At 37.6% G+C, this 18,630-nt stretch overlaps 1 protein-coding gene across 6 annotated transcripts in view; it reads right to left on the reverse strand.

Moving 5' to 3' along the window:
* Nucleotides 1–241: 241 nt before the first annotated feature.
* The window catches only part of MSH3 (mutS homolog 3), a 189,691-nt gene continuing 171,302 nt past the window's right edge, over nt 242–18,630 (reverse strand). For 4 of the 6 annotated variants that reach the window (XM_086697742.1, XM_086697698.1, XM_086697707.1 and 1 more), the window contains 4 exons: nt 15,116–15,302; nt 10,581–10,710; nt 3,427–3,595; nt 242–999 (listed from right to left, as the gene is read on the reverse strand). In XM_086697742.1, coding sequence (XP_086553868.1) covers nt 891–999; nt 3,427–3,595; nt 10,581–10,710; nt 15,116–15,302 — 595 coding nt within the window. In that variant the 3' untranslated portion in view covers nt 242–890. Of the gene's footprint in view, nt 1,000–3,425; nt 3,596–10,580; nt 10,711–15,115; nt 15,303–18,630 lie in introns of those variants that run through there. The other 2 variants (XM_086697718.1, XR_015248342.1) reach the window with 2 other exon arrangements.

Genomic DNA, 18,630 nt, shown 5'->3' on the forward strand with positions numbered 1-18,630 from the left:
AGTCGAACACATGTCACCCTAAACGTGCAAGGAGGCAGTGTTGTCAAGTATCAACAAAGCTAAATACTTTGATTCTGGGAGATGATACACTTTCTATACTGATTAACAGAGAGATCCCAAATCACTAAGTTCAGTTCTGTGTATATGGTGGGAGAAGCAACCTTGGTTCCATAACTAAACCTAAAAAGTACCAACTGCCAAACAGTGGAGAACCCCAAAATTCAACAAAAAAAAATCAAAATTTATAGCAAGTATTCATTAAATGTTTATTACCTGAATGCATGACAAATAATTTCATCCAACAATTTCTAAATTGCTTAAAACTGTGACAGTATTTAACTTTTCAAATTTCATATCATCTTATTCCTTCTGTGCTCTACTTTCTAAAAGCCTGATGATCTTTTCTATTTCTTATCAAAAATTCTTATGCTCATAGTGAATAAACTGGTAGCATTATAAAATTATTTTAGTTCAAATGGAAAGGTACACTTCTGCTAGACATCTCACTCAGCTGCAAATTAATCTGAACTGGAACAAATAAAAATATGAATTAAATTTTTATGTCACTCTCTGAAAGTTCGTGAACTATATTTTACCATGTTAGGTTTCATTTAGGAGGTGTGATTTTATGTGAAGCTTACTGTTCATGAAGTTTTCTAATGATAGAACAGAAGTCTTAATATTCAAAACTGTTTATACTTTTGTAAGACAGCATGACAAGAACCTGGCACAGACTTTCTACACAAAAGGCCTATTTCCAATGGGAATATACCATAGTTCTGATTTTATGCTCACATCACACAAAGATAGGCTGTTACTGGACAGTTGTTTTGTACAGATGGCATTTTTAACTCTCCATGTTTTGTTCACAAGTGTAGTCTTCGTTTTCATCAAGATGAGAAACCTGAAATTTCTTCCACGTCAAACTCGTCTCTCCACTTTTGCAGGCCTTTTGCATCATTTATCACCCATAACTTTGCAAAACACTTTAGCCTTTTCCTGGAGAGAAAATAAAACATGATTTATTTTATAAATGAACTTGTTGGGGGACAATACATCTCACTGCAAGCTATAAAAGGTCTATGACTTTGGAATACCAGGCAGGGCTCTGGGGTTAGGAAGTTGTGCCAGCGCCAGCCTTCTAGTGACACTGTTATGATCAAGGACTCAGGCTGCTGACTGCCACTACTGCCTCCAAGGAGGGGAGAGCCCAGCTTGCTCTAACTCAGGCCACAGGCTATGCTCACAGGATGAAAAGTAAAACCAATTTTATAACGTAAAGCTAGCTATTGAAAGAGCAGAATGCTGCGGTGCCTGGGTGGCTCAGTCGGTTAAGCGTCCGACTTCAGCTCAGGTCACGATCTCGCGGTCCGTGAGTTCGAGCCCCGCGTCGGGCTCTGGGCTGATGGCTCAGAGCCTGGAGCCTGCTTCCGATTCTGTGTCTCCCTCTCTCTCTGCCCCTCCCCTGTTTATGCTCTGTCTCTCTCTGTCTCAAAAATAAATAAAACGTTAAAAAAAAAAAAATAAAAAAAAAAAAAAAGAGCAGAATGCCAACAGAACACAGACAATTTTTCTGTAGAAGAACTGCCAGGTAAGTGTTTAGGGTCTGGAGCCAGAGTACCTGAGTTCCAGTCACTGCTCCGCCACTGAATAGTTATGGGACCCTGGTTTCCTGGTTGATTTCCTACCCTTGCTTGGCCTCGTTTTCCCAAACTACCATATGGGAATAATGATAGTACCTATCTCACAAGGCTGTCGCAAGGATTCAGTTAAGGTATGTAAAGCAGTAAGAATAGTAACTGGCACTGTGTCTAGGCTGCTGCAAATGACTGCTTAGACTTGTTTCTGTGCACGGCAAGCATTCAATAAATATTAGCTACTCTAACAAAGCTACACAAATGCACAAGATTCCCTTTGGTTTCTTTGATCTTGCCAATGGAAGTGATGTGATAAACACTTTTCAGTAAAAGGTAAAATAATGAAAATAGTGTCCTGATAAATGATCACCCCAATGCACCCTAATAAATGATTCCACGCCAATGCAACCTCTTCTGACAATTCTCTATCTTGTCCAGATTATAGATTTCAAAATGTTACACAGTAGTTGGAAGAGTTAAACTGTTATAGTCTGTGAATTTTATTGCTCTTGCTATTATATAGGATATATAGCAGCAGTAAGTATAAACTATCATATTTTATTGCCACCTTGCATATATATCCCTTTGTAGTAAAGTTTTATTCTAGTTTCTCCAGGGAAAAAGAAAAATAATAAAAGATAATAAAATAATTTTTCTTGGACTTTGCAGAGAACTAAGGGCTTATCTTTAAACTCTCATAATAAATAATTATTGTTCTAATTGGGCATTGTGGAAATGATCCAAAAGAGAGTGTCAACAGAAGAAGCTGCATGTCATTTATACTATTCCAGCACTTTGGACTTGGTCAACCACCATTTACCATTGCAAAGCGCAGAGTGCCACAGCAGAACCACAGGAGAAAGGACCTGGAGGAGTTGGCTGCACAACTACACTGTAGTACACAAGTTGGCAATTGTTTAACTAGTATTAGGTATTACTATTTCAGTATTTAAATTTGGTTATGATTTCCAGGACTGATTTTCTATTTGACCAACAGTCTGTTCCCTCATGCCAGGGCAGTAATGTCTTGTCCCGGGCAGATCAGACTCTCCACCTAGTACAGGGCTGGGGAAGGAGATGGATGAAGAAAGAGCTTATGTCCTTTTATAACAAAATCTTGTATTTGGGGGAAAAAAGGTACAATTTATTATTTTTAATAGGGTATTTTCATAGGAATATCTTCTTTCCAAAGTATATTTATTTATATTAAGATTAGTTAATACACTGACTATATACTGGCTGGATATCAAGGGTAAAAAGTAGAATACATTCACATAAACAGTCTAGGTGACAGAAAGAAGGCAGTTTAGAATGAAAATCTTGTCACAAAAGAAGTGACAAGGGGATACTGACTTCAATTACGTAGTTCTATGATACTATTATTTTCATTCATGTCCTGACAGAATTCTTAATTTTTGAATGCAATGTAAGAATAGAAGAAGTACTCTAAAGGTTTTAAATGTCGTTTCTTTTAGTAATTTGCTATATAACTGAATGTTTTAAGCAACTAACATGTAGGCACACAGTAAGGAGTTAACTTAGTTCTTTAGAAAAATGACTGAAAAACCAATTTAGCAACTCAACAGATAAAAGATCTGAGCAGAGAAGGCGGACTGAATTCACATGAGCTTTTCAAAGATCTGTTTTCATTTTATTGTAATTAAATGTTTCAGAATATTTGAAGAGATGTTTAAAGGTAAACCTTATGTTCATTTACAGCATAATCCTCTTCCTGCTGGACAATGTGGAAGGTTTATGAACCAAAAACTGTTAACACAATCATTCTGACCTTTTCATATTTACTAATCCTTCTAATTCTTTTGACTTGCTAGCTGCTTTCTTTAAAATTTCTTCAGGAACATCTGCTAGTTTAGCCACATTTAGTCCATAACTCCTTGCTGCAATTCCTCTGGTTATTTGATAAAGAAATGTGACAAAATCAGGGACTTGTTCTTCACCTACAAATTAAAAAAAAAAAAAAAAAAAGGAGATAAAGGAAACCATGCCTGAAAGCTGAAAGTAGAAGATTAAATAAGACCTATAAGTTCTTACAACTTCAATTAAAATTTGCAATCTGAAAAAGAAACACCCAAAAGCTCACCTAAAAGTGTTTTTGTTTTTTGTTTTAAGATTTTGTTTTTAAGTGATCTCTACACTCATCATGGGTCTCGAGTTTACAAACTCGAGGTCAAGAGTCACATGCTCTACCAACTGAGCCAGTCACGTGCCCCCACCTAAAAGGGTTTTTAACAATGCTTTGGGGTAAGGTAAAGATTTATTTCATTTTACGCTGCTGGCTAAAAAATTTGGACTCTACTGCTATTATCAGAAAGAGAATAATTCTGATACATAGTACAATATAATTTCTCCTTTAAAAGAGACGAAAAAAAGTTTTTTCAGTAAAAGAATGTGCCCGCGGGGCGCCTGGGTGGCGCAGTCTTAGGTTAAGCGTCCGACTTCAGCCAGGTCACGATCTCGCGGTCCATGAGTTCGAGCCCCGCGTCAGGCTCTGGGCTGATGGCTCAGAGCCTGGAGCCTGTTTCCGATTCTGTGTCTCCCTCTCTCTCTGCCCCTCCCCCGTTCATGCTCTGTCTCTCTCTGTCCCAAAAATAAATAAACGTTGAAAAAAAAAAAAAAAAAAGAATGTGCTCGCTAAATGGTCTTGTATGTAATACACTCTGCAAAGTAAAATACATAAGACATATTTCTAAGAATGCTAAAAACAAAACAGCAAAAAACACATAAAGAAATACAACATGTTACACAGTTTAATAACAAGACTGAGAAATTCCGGTTTATTAAATATACTGGGTTAACTAAGAGTTCTATATTCAAGTGAATATTATTCAGTACCACTCAGCTCCCACTTAGGACTAAAGGGTTTATTGCCCCAGCTGTCAGGGAAGTTGTTAGCCCACAATCTTCAGCTATATCCCCTTTTTGGGAGTCACCTCAGCTCAGTCCCAGACCTGCTTCACCTGAGGCCATGTCCTTTCTAGGGTAGCCTGCACCTCAATAGGTAGCTATGGGGGTTGGCAGACAGCTTCTAAGGTGGCCACCAAAGAACCCTGCTTCCTGGTGCTCATGCCCTTGTGTCATTCTATGCCCTTGGGGGTGGGCAGAACCTAATGACTTACTTCTAATGAACAAAACATGGCAAAAATGATGTGTTGTCATTTCTTTTTTTTTTTTTTTTAACTCTTATTTATTATTGAGAGACAGACACAGAGCATGAGCAAGGGAGGGGCACACAGAGAGGGAGACACAGAATCCAAAGCCGGCTCCAGGCTCTGAGCTATCACAGAGCCCGACGTGGGGCTCGAACCCATGAACTGTGAGATCATGACCTGAGCCAAAGTTGGACGCTTAACTGACTGAGCCACCCAGGCGCCCCATGCGTTGTCATTTCTAAGATTAGATTACAAAAGACCGTGTGGCCTCTGTCCTGGGCACTTTCAGTTTCTTGCTTATTTGCTCTGAGAGAAGCCAATTGCCATATGGTGGGCTGCCTTATGAAGAAGCCCACGTGGAAAGAAACTGATGTCTCTGACCAAGAGCCACATGAGTAAACTTGAAAGTAGATTTTCTATGCTTGTCAGCAGTCATGTAAGAGGTCTGGGAAGTAAACTCCCCCCGTCAAACCTTGAAGTGATGACTGACCCAGCCAACCTTGATAATAGTCTTGTGAGAAACCATGAGGTTGAAGCGTCCATCTAAGCTGTCCCTGGATTCCTGACCCAGAGAAATGATCAGATGATAAATGTTTACTGTTTTAAGCTATGCTGTGGGGTAACCCATGACAATATGTTTGTTATGTGACAACAACTAACTAATAAGGAGTAGAAAGGTCACACTCCCTCTCCCCAGGTTGAGGTAACTCTGATGGACCAATCCCATCTCACAGCTCTCTATAAGGGTGGCTGAAGCCAGCCCGGTCCGACCCAATCCAGCCCTCAGGTGTTGATCATGAGAGCACTCCCAATCAACACCTGGCACAGAAATCTCAGAATCTGCTCCCTGAGGAACCCAGTCTACCACACAAATACATGCACATAAATTAAAAACTTCTAAAGAACTGGGATATAATAAAGTACAATAATATAAAGATAAAGCTGCACAGTTTAATCTTTGATAACTCTAAAGCACCTCAAGATTATGCAGCTTTTATTATGAAATTCAATCTAATTTGCACTGTGTTGCCAAAATGCCCAAAATGAACCAGATTTTTAATGATTTCTGAGACCCTATGTTTACTAAAACTTATTGTAAGTTTATCAAAAGCTTTTTCTCATACATTGTCATTTGAGAAATGTGTATGCTTTATTCTTTTATCAGCTAACAACTAAAAAGCATAACCAAGAAAAAGGATAATGGAATATTCTTTAACCTCCTGGAAGAATTCAGCAACAAATAACACTGTTCTAAGGCTGAAAGTGGGAGGTGGAAAGAATGCTGGCACTCTCAGGAATACAGACTAAAATTCTCATTACAAAGCACTAAGAATACCTTTTGACTCCAAATAAAACTCAAGGAACACAAAGAGCAGGTGAGGAGGTGGGTGGAAATAGACTAGGAAAGAAGCATGAAGAAACCAGTGCCTGCTAACCTGGGTACTTTTTTGTTACTCTTTGTTGCTCACATGACCACGAGTGAAGTAAACAGCAGCAGGCATTCAAAAAAGCAAACTCTTCTCATCCTTAAGACAAAAAAGTCTTTATCACTTCCACTGGCTTAGTGCTAACTAAAGTCCCTACCTCCAGCCTCTACTCCATAACCTAGCCTCCATGCTAGTCCTTGTCATTCATCTGTCTGTCCATTCATTATCCATCCACCCATTCATCCATCCATCCATCCATCCTATCCTTTCCTGAAAACCTACTAAATGTCACAAAACCCCCATAGTTAAAATTTGCTTTGCTGATGGCTTTTTTTCTTCATATATATGGCTATACAATGCTTTTTATATCTAATATAGCTATACATTTTATAGCTGTATTATATATTAATATATATTAAATATATAAATTATTAATTATATATTAATTGATTATATATTAATGTTTATATATAAATTAGAGTAAGATAAAGATTTATAAATAATATATAAATATATAAACACATTTAAATAAAAATATATTTTATAGCTATATTATATAAAATATTATATTGCTCTAAATAAGTTAACGTATCTCAGTACAAACAGGTGCTGAATTTGTCATCATATACTGGTCTCTACCGTAGTACTCATTATGGTAGTTTTCACACCATCGAAGTAAATAATGTGACCACTCTTCCATAATCACATTAGGGAGTTTTTATAGTTATGCTGTACATCAATACTGTCCTTCACGCCTCTTAGAGAGGAGAAGGGGAAAGAGAGAGAGAGAGTGTGTGTGTGTGTGTGTGTGTGTGTGTGTGTGTGTGTGATGGCAATGTGGAGGCAAGAGAGCTAGATGGGAGAGAAGACAATAAATAAAAGTGCTTGGCTGCTAGGAATTTACCCAAGGGATACAGGAGTACTGATGCATAGGGGCACTTGTACCCCAATGTTTACAGCAGCACTCTCAACATTAGCCAAACTATGGAAAGCGCCTAAATGTCCATCAACTGATGAATGGATAAAGAAATTGTGGTTTATATACACAATGGAGTACTACGTGGCAATGAGAAAGAATGAAATATGGCCCTTTGTAGCAACGTGGATGGAACTGGAGAGTGTGATGCTAAGTGAAATAAGCCATACAGAGAAAGACAGATACCATATGTGTTCACTCTTATGTGGATCCTGAGAAACTTAACAGGAACCCATGGGGGAGGGGAAGGGAAAAAAAAAAAAAGAGGTTAGAGTGGGAGAGAGCCAAAGCATAAGAGACTCTTAAAAACTGAGAACAAACTGAGGGTTGATGGGGGGTGGGAGGGAGGGGAGGGTGTGTGATGGGTATTGAAGAGGGCATCTTTTGGGATGAGCACTGGGTGTTGTTTGGAAACCATTTTGACAATAAATCTCATATATTAAAAAAATTAAAAAAAAAAGATAAAACTGCTTGGTGGGGACTTCACTTATAAGCTATAACCATTTCCTAAAAGGATACTACTGAGAAGTTTATGTGCATTGCTTAGAGTCAGTGAAAGTAATAATTCATGTTCCTGCTTGTTACAAGGGAACTTAACAAAATTTGTTTGAAAGCCAAATTTCTCTAGGCAGTTATTAAAGAGATGTGTGCTGATCAAATAGTTTCTGAAGTCACTTTTGGGACAGATTCATAAAATTTAGAGGTGGATGAAGTTAGGTAACTTTTCCAAGAATTTATAGACTAGAATAAAAATACACGTTTCTTACTACCAGTTAATTGCTTCATCTACCTCACTATGGGAAATTAGAACACAGTATCTTAGAAGCCACCCAAAAGGCCTTTGGGGCACTTGACTGATGACCTATGCAATGGCCTCTAATTTAGACAGCAGAGGAGTTAGGTTAGAGGTAATGGATGAAACACAAATGTAGCAGGAACAACACTGGAAGTAATCAGACAATGGAGTAATGCTTCAACATTTTGAGTGAAAGCTACTTTCAACCCCAAATTCCTAGCTAAATAATAAATCAAGTATGAAAGGATACTGAAGACATTTTCATTCCTGCAAAATCTCCATTTACCTCCTTAAGTTGTATTATTAGTAGGGCATCCAAAATCTTTTCCAACCCCAAGAAAACCCTGATTTTATATGGAATTAACTCAAGGGATAATGTCCTCATACCAAGCTCCAAAAATTGATCCTGGTTAATCTAGGCTAATCAAAGTCATCCTTGCCATTCTCACTTCTAGGAACTGGTTTAAGAATGAGCATGTGATTCAATTATGAAAAGGAGATGGGACAGTGATGAGAAGCCAGTGAGCATATGAGAAAAGTTCTCTTGCTCCTAAGAGTCACAGGAAATGCTGGTCCCTTTTTGTCCTTTGGACAGTGTCAGTTCTGGGTTTGATACATGAAAGAGCCACAGCCACCCTGTCACTAGCCTGATGATAAAGCCAACAAGGCAGGAAAACAGAGCCTAGAGAATTGCAAAGAAGAGGAGCTGAAGCCCACTCTTCCTCTGAGGTTCCTGTAATGTGAGATTATTTACATTCTTGTAAGTGGAGCCCTTGTGAATCCAAGTGTTCTTTTACTGGCAATCAAATGCACAGAAGGTGGGATAAGAGAATTCCTAGGATGCTGGTAAAGGCAGGTCTCAGGACAACAGCTGTGCAGCAGGGCTAGGGAGCAAACAGTTCAGATGAGCAGGACAAAGGGCTCCAGGAGGAATGGTGGAACCGATAGTTCTGTCATCTGGAAAAGTGCCTAGAGAGGCATTTTACAAAGCTATTGGAAGGTTCAGGGAGAGTCAGATACAGACTCAAATAGAAGAATGAACTGAAAACAAGGCAATTATTACCTTCAAAAATACAAAGAACAAAAAAGCTGCAAGACAAAGAGAATGCACTTGTCCTCATACGTGGCTCATGAGTAAGCAATCCTTACTGGCAACAACAGTGAAAACTATGAAGAGGAATGAGACCAAAGGCACCTGGAATGAGTACAGTGGAAGGTCAAAGCAGGGAAGGCTGCAGACTCCCATCCAGCACGATGAGAAGCCAAATAGTAATGTGTCAAGGTGATGAACCCAGAGATAGGAAGATCAGCCTATTATTTAGAGAAATGGAAGAAAGGAAAGAAAGAGTTGGAAGCAGCCGCCTTGGCAATGGATGGGGAGGGGGCATGGATGAAGGCCAGAAGCAGAGGTCTACCGCCTGTTAGCCAGAGCCTTTTAGCATTATTTAATGCTTAAAATTATGCTCATGAATAAACATTTAAATCAACAGGATAAAATGCCAAAACACTTATGGCTTAGTAGTCTGTTCACATAAACGCTTATCAATGACCCTTCCCTGATGGTGAACTCTTATTTATCCCACTGGGTTTTAGCTTATAAGCTCCTCCTGTCATTTTGGATGCAGATTAATAGACATGAAACTGCTTCCATGAGAGAATTTATGATGTGTTTTTCAAGGCTGTGTAGTGGTGAAAGGCAAGGATTGCCTAACATTACATTTATCTCAGGTCGAGGGCTTTGTTTTATTTGGGCCAGCTGCCTGATTTCTTTTTCAGGTCCATCTTTATTACTTTTCCAAAATAAAATTTGGACTCTGGAGTGTCTTGGATAATGAATTTTCCATTATAGCACAGCAACTGTGTAAACCATCACTGGCCCAAAAGTTGGGAGCTTAAAAAAATTACTACTGAACAGGAAAATAAAATTATACTAAAATTGACTACATTACTTAACAGCACTTGAATTTATTTCTATTGGCGAATGATGTTCTTTTTCATGAAATGTCTCAGTCGTGTGACACTAGTACATAGTGGAAAGGGTAGGTAAAATACTGTAGGCCCCACATACCATTTTCACAGAGTAGAAAAGAACCTGCAAGCACATTTTTGATTCTAGGCTCAGTTCACCCAAGTGGCCCACAGGGGCTGGCCACTTTACCTGAGATTCAGTTTCCTTGTCAAGTTAAGATAAAACATATGTCCAGTATAGAATACTGGGGATGGTATTCGGGGAAATACAATGGACATTTCTAAAGGTGACTAATACCCTTGACGGTTAGGGTATCTTTCCTGAGATGCATCTAAGAGTAAAACCTACACGTTGCCCCTGACCCCATCTTCTTCTTGTAGTAAAATGAGGTAAGAAAGACCAGAGAAGCACTCAGAGGTTGTGAAGATAAAAGTACATTCTCCTTGACCCGAAGCTTAGAGAAAATGAATTTGGACAAATGTCATTTATAATCAACATTCACAGCTTTTACTTAATAAGAAGTTCATGTACGTATGATTTTCGAGTTATCAAATATGAAAACCAAAAACATTCCAGTTTTACTTACTGCAAGCATTATTTCGTACCTGGATCCTCTTTGCTTTCATCCTCATTGACCAAGAATCCCATGTGATAATTTCCCACCTGTTGTAAGTAACTTTTTTCTAATTCACAAACTGGTGGATAATGGGTGACAAACAAGGTTAAGGATTTCACCTAAAGCAGTAAGACATAATAAATGTTATTTTATTTTTAAATTTTATTTCAAACTTTTCTTCAATTTAGTTTTGAAAAAGTTTAAAACTTCATGAACGTTGCAATGAATGTTCATTTTTCTTTAGCTAGACAACCACCTGTTAATATTTTGCCATAACACACACACACACACACACACACACACACACACACACACACACTCTCTTTCCTGAACGATGTGAGAACTGCAGACATGACACTTCATCCCTACCTACATACAGGAAAACCTTGGACTGCGAGTAACATGTTCTGCAAGACAAGCAAACATTTCTAATAAATTCTGACTTGATCAATGAGCCATGCCTTACAATACGAGTAGTACGTGACGCTCAATGTTACATGATCACATGGAGCCAATGCATCTTCTCTCTCTCTCTCTTGCTACATGATTGTGGGTGATCGTCTCCCATGCTCAAATGCTTGGTCTCAAGCACTGTGTTTGGCACAGTGATTTTTCAGAACACTGGAAAGTGCCCACAACCAGTTTATTTTTTGTCACTTCAAAGCACCTATGGACACTCTTGTTTTTCCATATAAGAGTAAGCTTAGGAATGCTCTGCTTCATTCTAGGTCAGGTTGTCTGCAGATATAGACTCTCTCCTCTGTTGTCTTATTGCCAGTTACATTAAATATAGTATATGGTAAGAGTTTATTAATACTGCACCGTAGTCAACATTCGTTAGTGATAGTGAAAGTCGTCCTACACAATAACCCTCCTCTCTCTTGTTTTCAAAGATAAGTGCAGGTTAATTGGCTTATTTTTCTTTATATTTTATATTTTCTTTATTATTTTATATTATATTACAGTATTATAATCATTTTTATATGAATATTTTTGGGTTGTGGAATGAATCATCTGAGTTTCCATTATTTCTTATGGGAAATTCACTTTGATATACAAGTGCTTTGGATTACAAGCATGTTTCTGGAATGAATTATGCTCACAAACCAAGGTTTTACTGTACTTAGAATTCTGTCTTCTAAGAACAAAAACATTCTCCTACTGATTTAATCAGAATTATTACAATCAAGAAATTTAACACAGGTATATCATTATTATCTAACATGAGTCCACAAATTTCCCTAACTGTCCCAGTAATATTCTTCATAAATGTTCTTTGTATTAAAAAAAAAAAAAATCAAGGATCATGCCATGCACTTAGTCATGTCTCTATAGTCTCCATCAATCTAGAAGAGTTCCCAGCCTTTCTTTTTCATCTTTATGACATTAATGTTTTTGAAATATCCAGGAGTTGTTTTGCATAATGTCTCTCAATTTGGATTTGGCTGATTGTTTCCTCCTAATAAGATTAAACCTTACTGCCAGAAATATTACGTGGGTGATGTACTCATTTCAGTACATCATATCAGGAGGCATATGATGTCAATTTGACCCATTATTGGGGATGATAAATTTGCTTATTTGGTTTAAGTAAGTGCCCAGAAAATTTCTTCACTATACTAACACCTCTCTCCTTTGTAATTAATAAATAACTTGTGGAGTAGTACTTTGAGATTGTGTGAATATTCTTTTCCTCAACAATCTTTCATCCAAAAGTTTTGCCATCCATTGCTCATCACTGCCTGAATGAGTTATTATTGCAGTGACTCGTAAATGCTGATTTTAAAAAATTCTCTCTGTATTTATTAGTTGGTATTCTATAAAGAGGAGCTTTTCTTTCTCCTCACCCTAATCCCATCATTTTAAAGTTTACTTTTGTTTTGTTAGTATTAATATGGATTTGTGGATTTTTAATAAGCATTATTTTAAAGCACACATATTATGTATTCTAGAAATCCCAAAGTTCTTAAATCTTAAAAGAAGCTAACACCAAATCTTGGTCTAAATATTAGCAGAAGAGGGTAATTAAATCAAAGAACTCTAGGTCTGATTCATCTGCCAATCACCTCATTAAAAGTCAGAACATGTGCCTCCTCTCTTATAACAATTACAAAACCCCCCCCCCCCCGGAAAAAACCTATTAAGGCAGGATTTCTTTGATGAACTGCTCTTAAAATCTGCCCTGAAGGGTCTTCAGACCAGCTGTCTCAAGGATGTCCATTCCCTGAGCTGATAGGCATTTCTAACCAGAAGACCTAAGGGTTTGGGTCACAACACAGCTCTCCTCAAGGCCATTTTCAGCTTGCAGCCGAAACACACAGCTTCTTAATTCCTCCTCTCTGATCTCTGTTCCCAGTGTCGGCAATCAAAAGATACCATGAAAATAAGGATTTTCTTCCATAAAAAGCATAGAGATTCTTGCTCCAGAAGAATCCTCTTCAATGACTTACCTCTAACATAAATTTTATCTAAAAATAACTTTCTTCATTAATATTTAAGATGTCAAAAAACTGCTATAAAAGCAATGAGAAGAGACGTGACAAATTTAATTCTGTCATAATTTGTTCCCAAGGGTTCTTAAACGGATCTTTAAGATATTGCCAAACTGCTTTTGGTAGCTAGCCCCCAAAACAGCCACCAAGTTCTTCACCTCCCAATGTTCACGCTTGTGAACCGCCAGCACCAGTTTGCCAGCAACGAGTGAGCCACAATGGAAGAAGGTCCTCCATCATCAGTCAGGCCTTCAGATGATGCCAGCCTTGCCTGACAACTTGACTGCAACCTCAGGAGAGACGCTGGGCCATAACCCCCCAGCTAAGCTACTCTCAAATTCCTTACTTCCAGACATCGTGAGAAATAACAGATGATTATTATTGTTTTCAGGCATTTAGTCTTGGGGTAATTTGTTATATAGTCATACTAACTGATATGCAGCCATACAGCAGGAACAATGAAACTCAGAGGTGGCAAATCCACTTGTCATAATTCATTCCTAAAGGCTCTTAAATGAAGGTTTAAAATATGCTTCAAAATAAGGGGAGCCTGGGTGGCTCAGTCGGTTGAGCGAATGACTTCAGCTCAGGTCATGATCTCATACTTTGTGGATTCAAGCCCCGCGTTGGGGTCTGTGCTGATAGCTCAGAGCCTGTAGCTTGCTTCAGATTCCATGTCTCCCTCCGTCTCTCTGCTTCTTCCCTGCTTATGCCCTCTCTCAAAAATAAATAGATAAACATTAAGAAAAAAAAATTCTTTTAATGTTTCAGAAATAAATAAATAAAATGTGTTTTGGAGACAATGATAGGACTTTACTAATGTGTGATATGCAGTTTCTAAAATGATTAAAGAAACGTTCTTGAGCTCTTTTTGCAAATAAAGAATTTTTGTAAAGAAAAGTTAAAAGTACTTATTTTAAAGTGGAAAACATGCCATCATTAATTATGTAATCCAACTGAATGTTCAAACAAAAAACTGAGGACCACAGAAGTTTAAAGAAAAGGGGAGTTTATTTTTGTATTATATGTTTTGCAAAGAAATAGGAATAAAAAATATGCTTGTATTGGTCATGTAAGGAAGAGAGGAAAAGATGAAAATGGAGGAAAGACACAAAGAAAAGTGTTTAAAAAGTAGAGAACAAAACAGACATAGAAAAATCTTACAACAGACTAGGTACAGGGCAGGTGTCAAAAGAAGACAGATAGGGAGAGACCAAAACACACAGAGAGATAAAGAGAGAGCATTGATAAAGGGAAGGGGTGACTGGGTGGGTCAGTCGGTTAAGCATCCAACTCTGAATCTCGGCTCAGGTCATGATCTCACGGTTCATGAGTTTGAGTCCTGTTTTGGGCTCTGCACAGCTCAGAGCCTGCTTTGTTCTCTCTTCCCCTCTTTCTCTCCTCCTCCCCTGCTCTCTCTCTCTCTCTCAAAATAAATAAATAAACTTAAAAAGGGGGGTGGGGAGAGTTTGAGGGAGATGACAGGGATAGAGAATTCATCACAAACAAAATTTCACACTGAGATGCTCAGAACTGCACTATGGAAAAAACAGACATGGACTGAAGGAGTGAAGCAGAAAGATACAAAGATAAGAGATCAAAGGCCTTCTCTCAAGATCCTGTAGGATATTGCTGAAAAAATGTACTTCACAGGTAAAAATGTCTCTATCTCCTTTTTGTCTTCTTCAAGGATTGGGTTGCAGGTGGATGGGGGACAGGCAGGGTCTCTGCTCTTGATTTAGTTCGCCAAGGATAATAAGAAACAGTTCTGGGTGGAAGTATTGCCAAGGAGACCATTATCCTACTGACCAGATTTATTTTGCTTCAGCAAAAGAAGACACATCAAAGAATTACAGACATTATGCAGTGCTAATCTATCTAAATTCAATGTATAGTGATTTAATGGTGAATTACGGGTATAGAGTCAATTATAATAATTAAAGATAACTTTGAATATTTAGAAGCTGAGGTCAGAAAAACAATTTGGATACTATGTACCATTCACATACAAAAAGGTGTACAAGATACTCACATCTTTAATAAAATGCTCGAGTGTAGCATAAGCGATGGCGATTCCATCATGGGTGCTTGTTCCTCTTCCCAATTCATCCAAGATAACCAAGGACTGGGATGTGGCCTGTCTTATTATTTCTGCTGTGTCAGTCAGTTCTTCCATAAAGGTACTCTGCCCTTTATATATATTATCTGCAGCACCCATCCTACAAATAAAATAAAAACACCTTGATTTTTCCTCTGAATTTCATTTTTAGGAAGCCAAGTATTACTTTGTGAACAATAAACATAAATGATCCCTAAGGGTCTATATACTTTGAGCCAATAATAACTGAAATCATACTAAACAAAAGAAAACATGTGTTGGATATAAAAGAGTGCCTAACATCAAATGGTACCTTCTAGAAACACTGTGTGCCTAACATTAAACTGCACCTTTTAGAAGCACTGTGGATAGAGTCTGAGGTACTGGACAGAGCTCCCCCAAAATAGGGAAACCTATGACCCTACCTTCTGAGCAGTCACTCCAAACCAGAATTTTGGTACTCAGAAGGGAAAATAATGCTTCTCTGTGTTTCTGTGTTTAAATATCTATGAGTACTAGAATTAAAGACTTTTTCCTAGTATCTCAAGAAGATTTGGTACTACAAATTGAAGTACCATGTTGAAATAATTTATCTATAGAAGCTAAAACTTTTTATTAGAATCACAAATGTTTAGTAATCTCTGACACCTAATACAGGTTCCTAAAGTAGACTTCATGGAACATAGTTCTTAGGGATGCCATGAAATGGGTGCAAAAGATGTAAGAGTTTCTTTCCTGTAAGACTTCTGTGATCCTTTAATATTCTACCACACATTGTGCAGTTTCTAGAAAAGTATCTACTATTTAGCATTTGTCTAACTCACTTAACTGTGGACACCTACCACTCCCAAGGCAACTGTGGCAATAATGGTCTACAGAACACATTTGGGAAAATGTCTATTTAGTCCAAAAGGATTCTTTAAAAAAGGTGGGGGAAGGGGGGAGAATCATTAAGCAACAGCCACTCCAGGTCATACAGTTAATAGCAAAACCTAGATTTTAGGTGTTTGACCCGCTAACCAGCTTTGTGAATTCTGGTAACTATTTTCTCAGCAAAATACCTTCATCCATGTAGTTTTGCTACAGTAGTTCACATGTCACCTACATACAGCAGCATAATGGTACCTTTTCTTTCTGGGGAAATTCATGGTGAAATCCAGCCTTACCCATCTCTGGGCTTGAGTCTTGTTCTGGGCAGGGAGAATGAAGTATAATGTTTTCCCCACAGATATGTAGAGCCTTAGGAGAACTGCTCCAGGAATCAGTGGAATTTAGAAATTAGTGGCATTTAGTTTTACTGAAAGTGTTTTAATTTCATCCATTTTAAAATCAATAACTATAAAACATAATTTCTGAAATGTTGCTAACTTATGAGCATTTTGGCTATTTCCTCAAAGTTCAAATGCTGTTATTTATCTCAATTGTCAATGTTTATTGGTATTTCTCCCCACCAAAAAGCAAGATTAAAGTTTCCTATCTCTGAAACCACTCTGAATTCTTCAGAATCATGTTTACCCTCATTTAACATGGTTGCTTTTATTCCTGACAGGTTGCAAGCTGACAAAAAGAATAAATCTTTAACTGATAACAAAATGCTTTGATAAGGCAAATATTGGGGGGAAGGTCTTCGGTTCTCAAGAATTAGAATAACAGGCAAGCACTGAATAAGATTTTAATATAATCGTTTATGAGGTGCCTGGGTGGCTGAGTCAGTTAATCGTCTGATTTCAGGTTCATTCATGATCTCACGGTTTGTGAGTTCAAGCCCCACAGCAGGCTCTATGCTGACAGCTCAGAGGCTGGAGCCCACTTCAGATTCTGTGTCTCCTTCTCTCTCTCTGCCCCTCCCCTGCTTCTGTCCTTTCTCCCTCAACAATAAATAAATAAACATTAAAAAAAATGTAATATAATAGTTTAAGTATTATGCTTCAGTGCTTTCTAGAAACAGTATGGTAACAGAGTGGTCTGGTTAGAAATTTCATGAACCGTAGGGTGCTCTTGGGAAGATATTTTTAGGCAGATACACACATACACACATAAAACACTTAGTATATGATAAGGAAGAGATTTCAAATCAGGAAGGGAGGAAAGAATGAATGATCAGTCAATAAAAAACATGCTAGCTAACTGGTTGTTTCAGGAGAAAAAAAAAACAACAGGTATGCCACTACTCAAACCATATTCCAAAATAAATTTACATGAATTTAAAAGTTTAATGTAAAAAAAAAGAAACCATACCAACAGATACAGGTGAAATTTAATCTCTGGATAGGTAGGTAGGTGGCGTTATAAACTTAGCACCAAAACGTGTACAGCAAACACCACAAACTGACAAACATATTTGCAACACATATAACAAAGGGTTAATATTCCTAAAAAAAGGACTTTCATAAAGCTAAACAAAATGGTAAACATTCCAAAAGAGAGATAGGCAAAGGATAAGAGTCAATTCACACATACAAAAACTAATGAAAATACTCACATATTATGCAAATTCAAACAGGAATAAAATGCTGTCTCATATACGCAATTAGCAAATAGAGTAACAAGAATGATAACATCTACCACTGTCAAGAGTGTAGGGAAAAGGATATTCTTATGTGAGACTGATAGTTGTTACAACCTCCCAAAACACAATTTAGCAACGTCTGTCAGAAGTTTTTCATGACCCATAAATTTCACTCTAGGAATTAATGCTGTGGAAATTATCACAGAGGTATGAAAAATGTGTGTACAAATATGTTTCTTAATGTTATCTAGTGAAAAACTGGAAAAAGCAAATGCCTAAGGAAAAGAGAAAGAGCAATAATACTTGGGTGGAAAGCTATGCAACCAGTAGAACTGGTACACTTAGAAATTAGACACTGAAAAATGGTCACAACATATGTGAAAACACTAGGTCACGAGAAAGTGTTTAGATTCGGTGGAGGGATCTGCTAGGCAAAGAGACCTACCCAACTGCTGAGCCACGTCAGTGTTTACAGCACCTGAAGCAGTGTTCCATTCAGACAGATGGACAGCATCCAAAATTAAAGAAAAATTTGAGGACAGTTGAAGAAAACGAATGGTAGGAAAGACGAGGACTGAGAACAACCAACAAAACAACTACCACAAAGGAAATGAATAAAAATACAATTCAAAGAACAGAATTAAAACAAACAAAACCTCTATTTGGTAGCCTCAGAAAGATTAAGAAACTGCAGCCTGAAAATAAAACAGCCCACCAAAAAAAGGAACAGCTGGAGAACAAAAAAATCTTGTAAATTAAAAATATGATCACTGAAAAAATTCACTGTATAGGTGGGATTAAAATTAGATACTGTGGAGGACCAAGATTTTAATCTGAAAGATAAATTCAAAGAAATATCTCAGCACAGTGAATAGATCAAGGAATGAAAAATACACACAAATAATTTTAACATGGAGGCCAGTTCCTAAGGGCTTAAAGT

The sequence above is a fragment of the Puma concolor genome, chromosome A1 (genome assembly GCF_028749965.1).
Source record: "Puma concolor isolate L17-30 chromosome A1, mPumCon1.1.hap2, whole genome shotgun sequence".
NCBI classification, from domain to species: domain Eukaryota; kingdom Metazoa; phylum Chordata; class Mammalia; order Carnivora; family Felidae; genus Puma; species Puma concolor.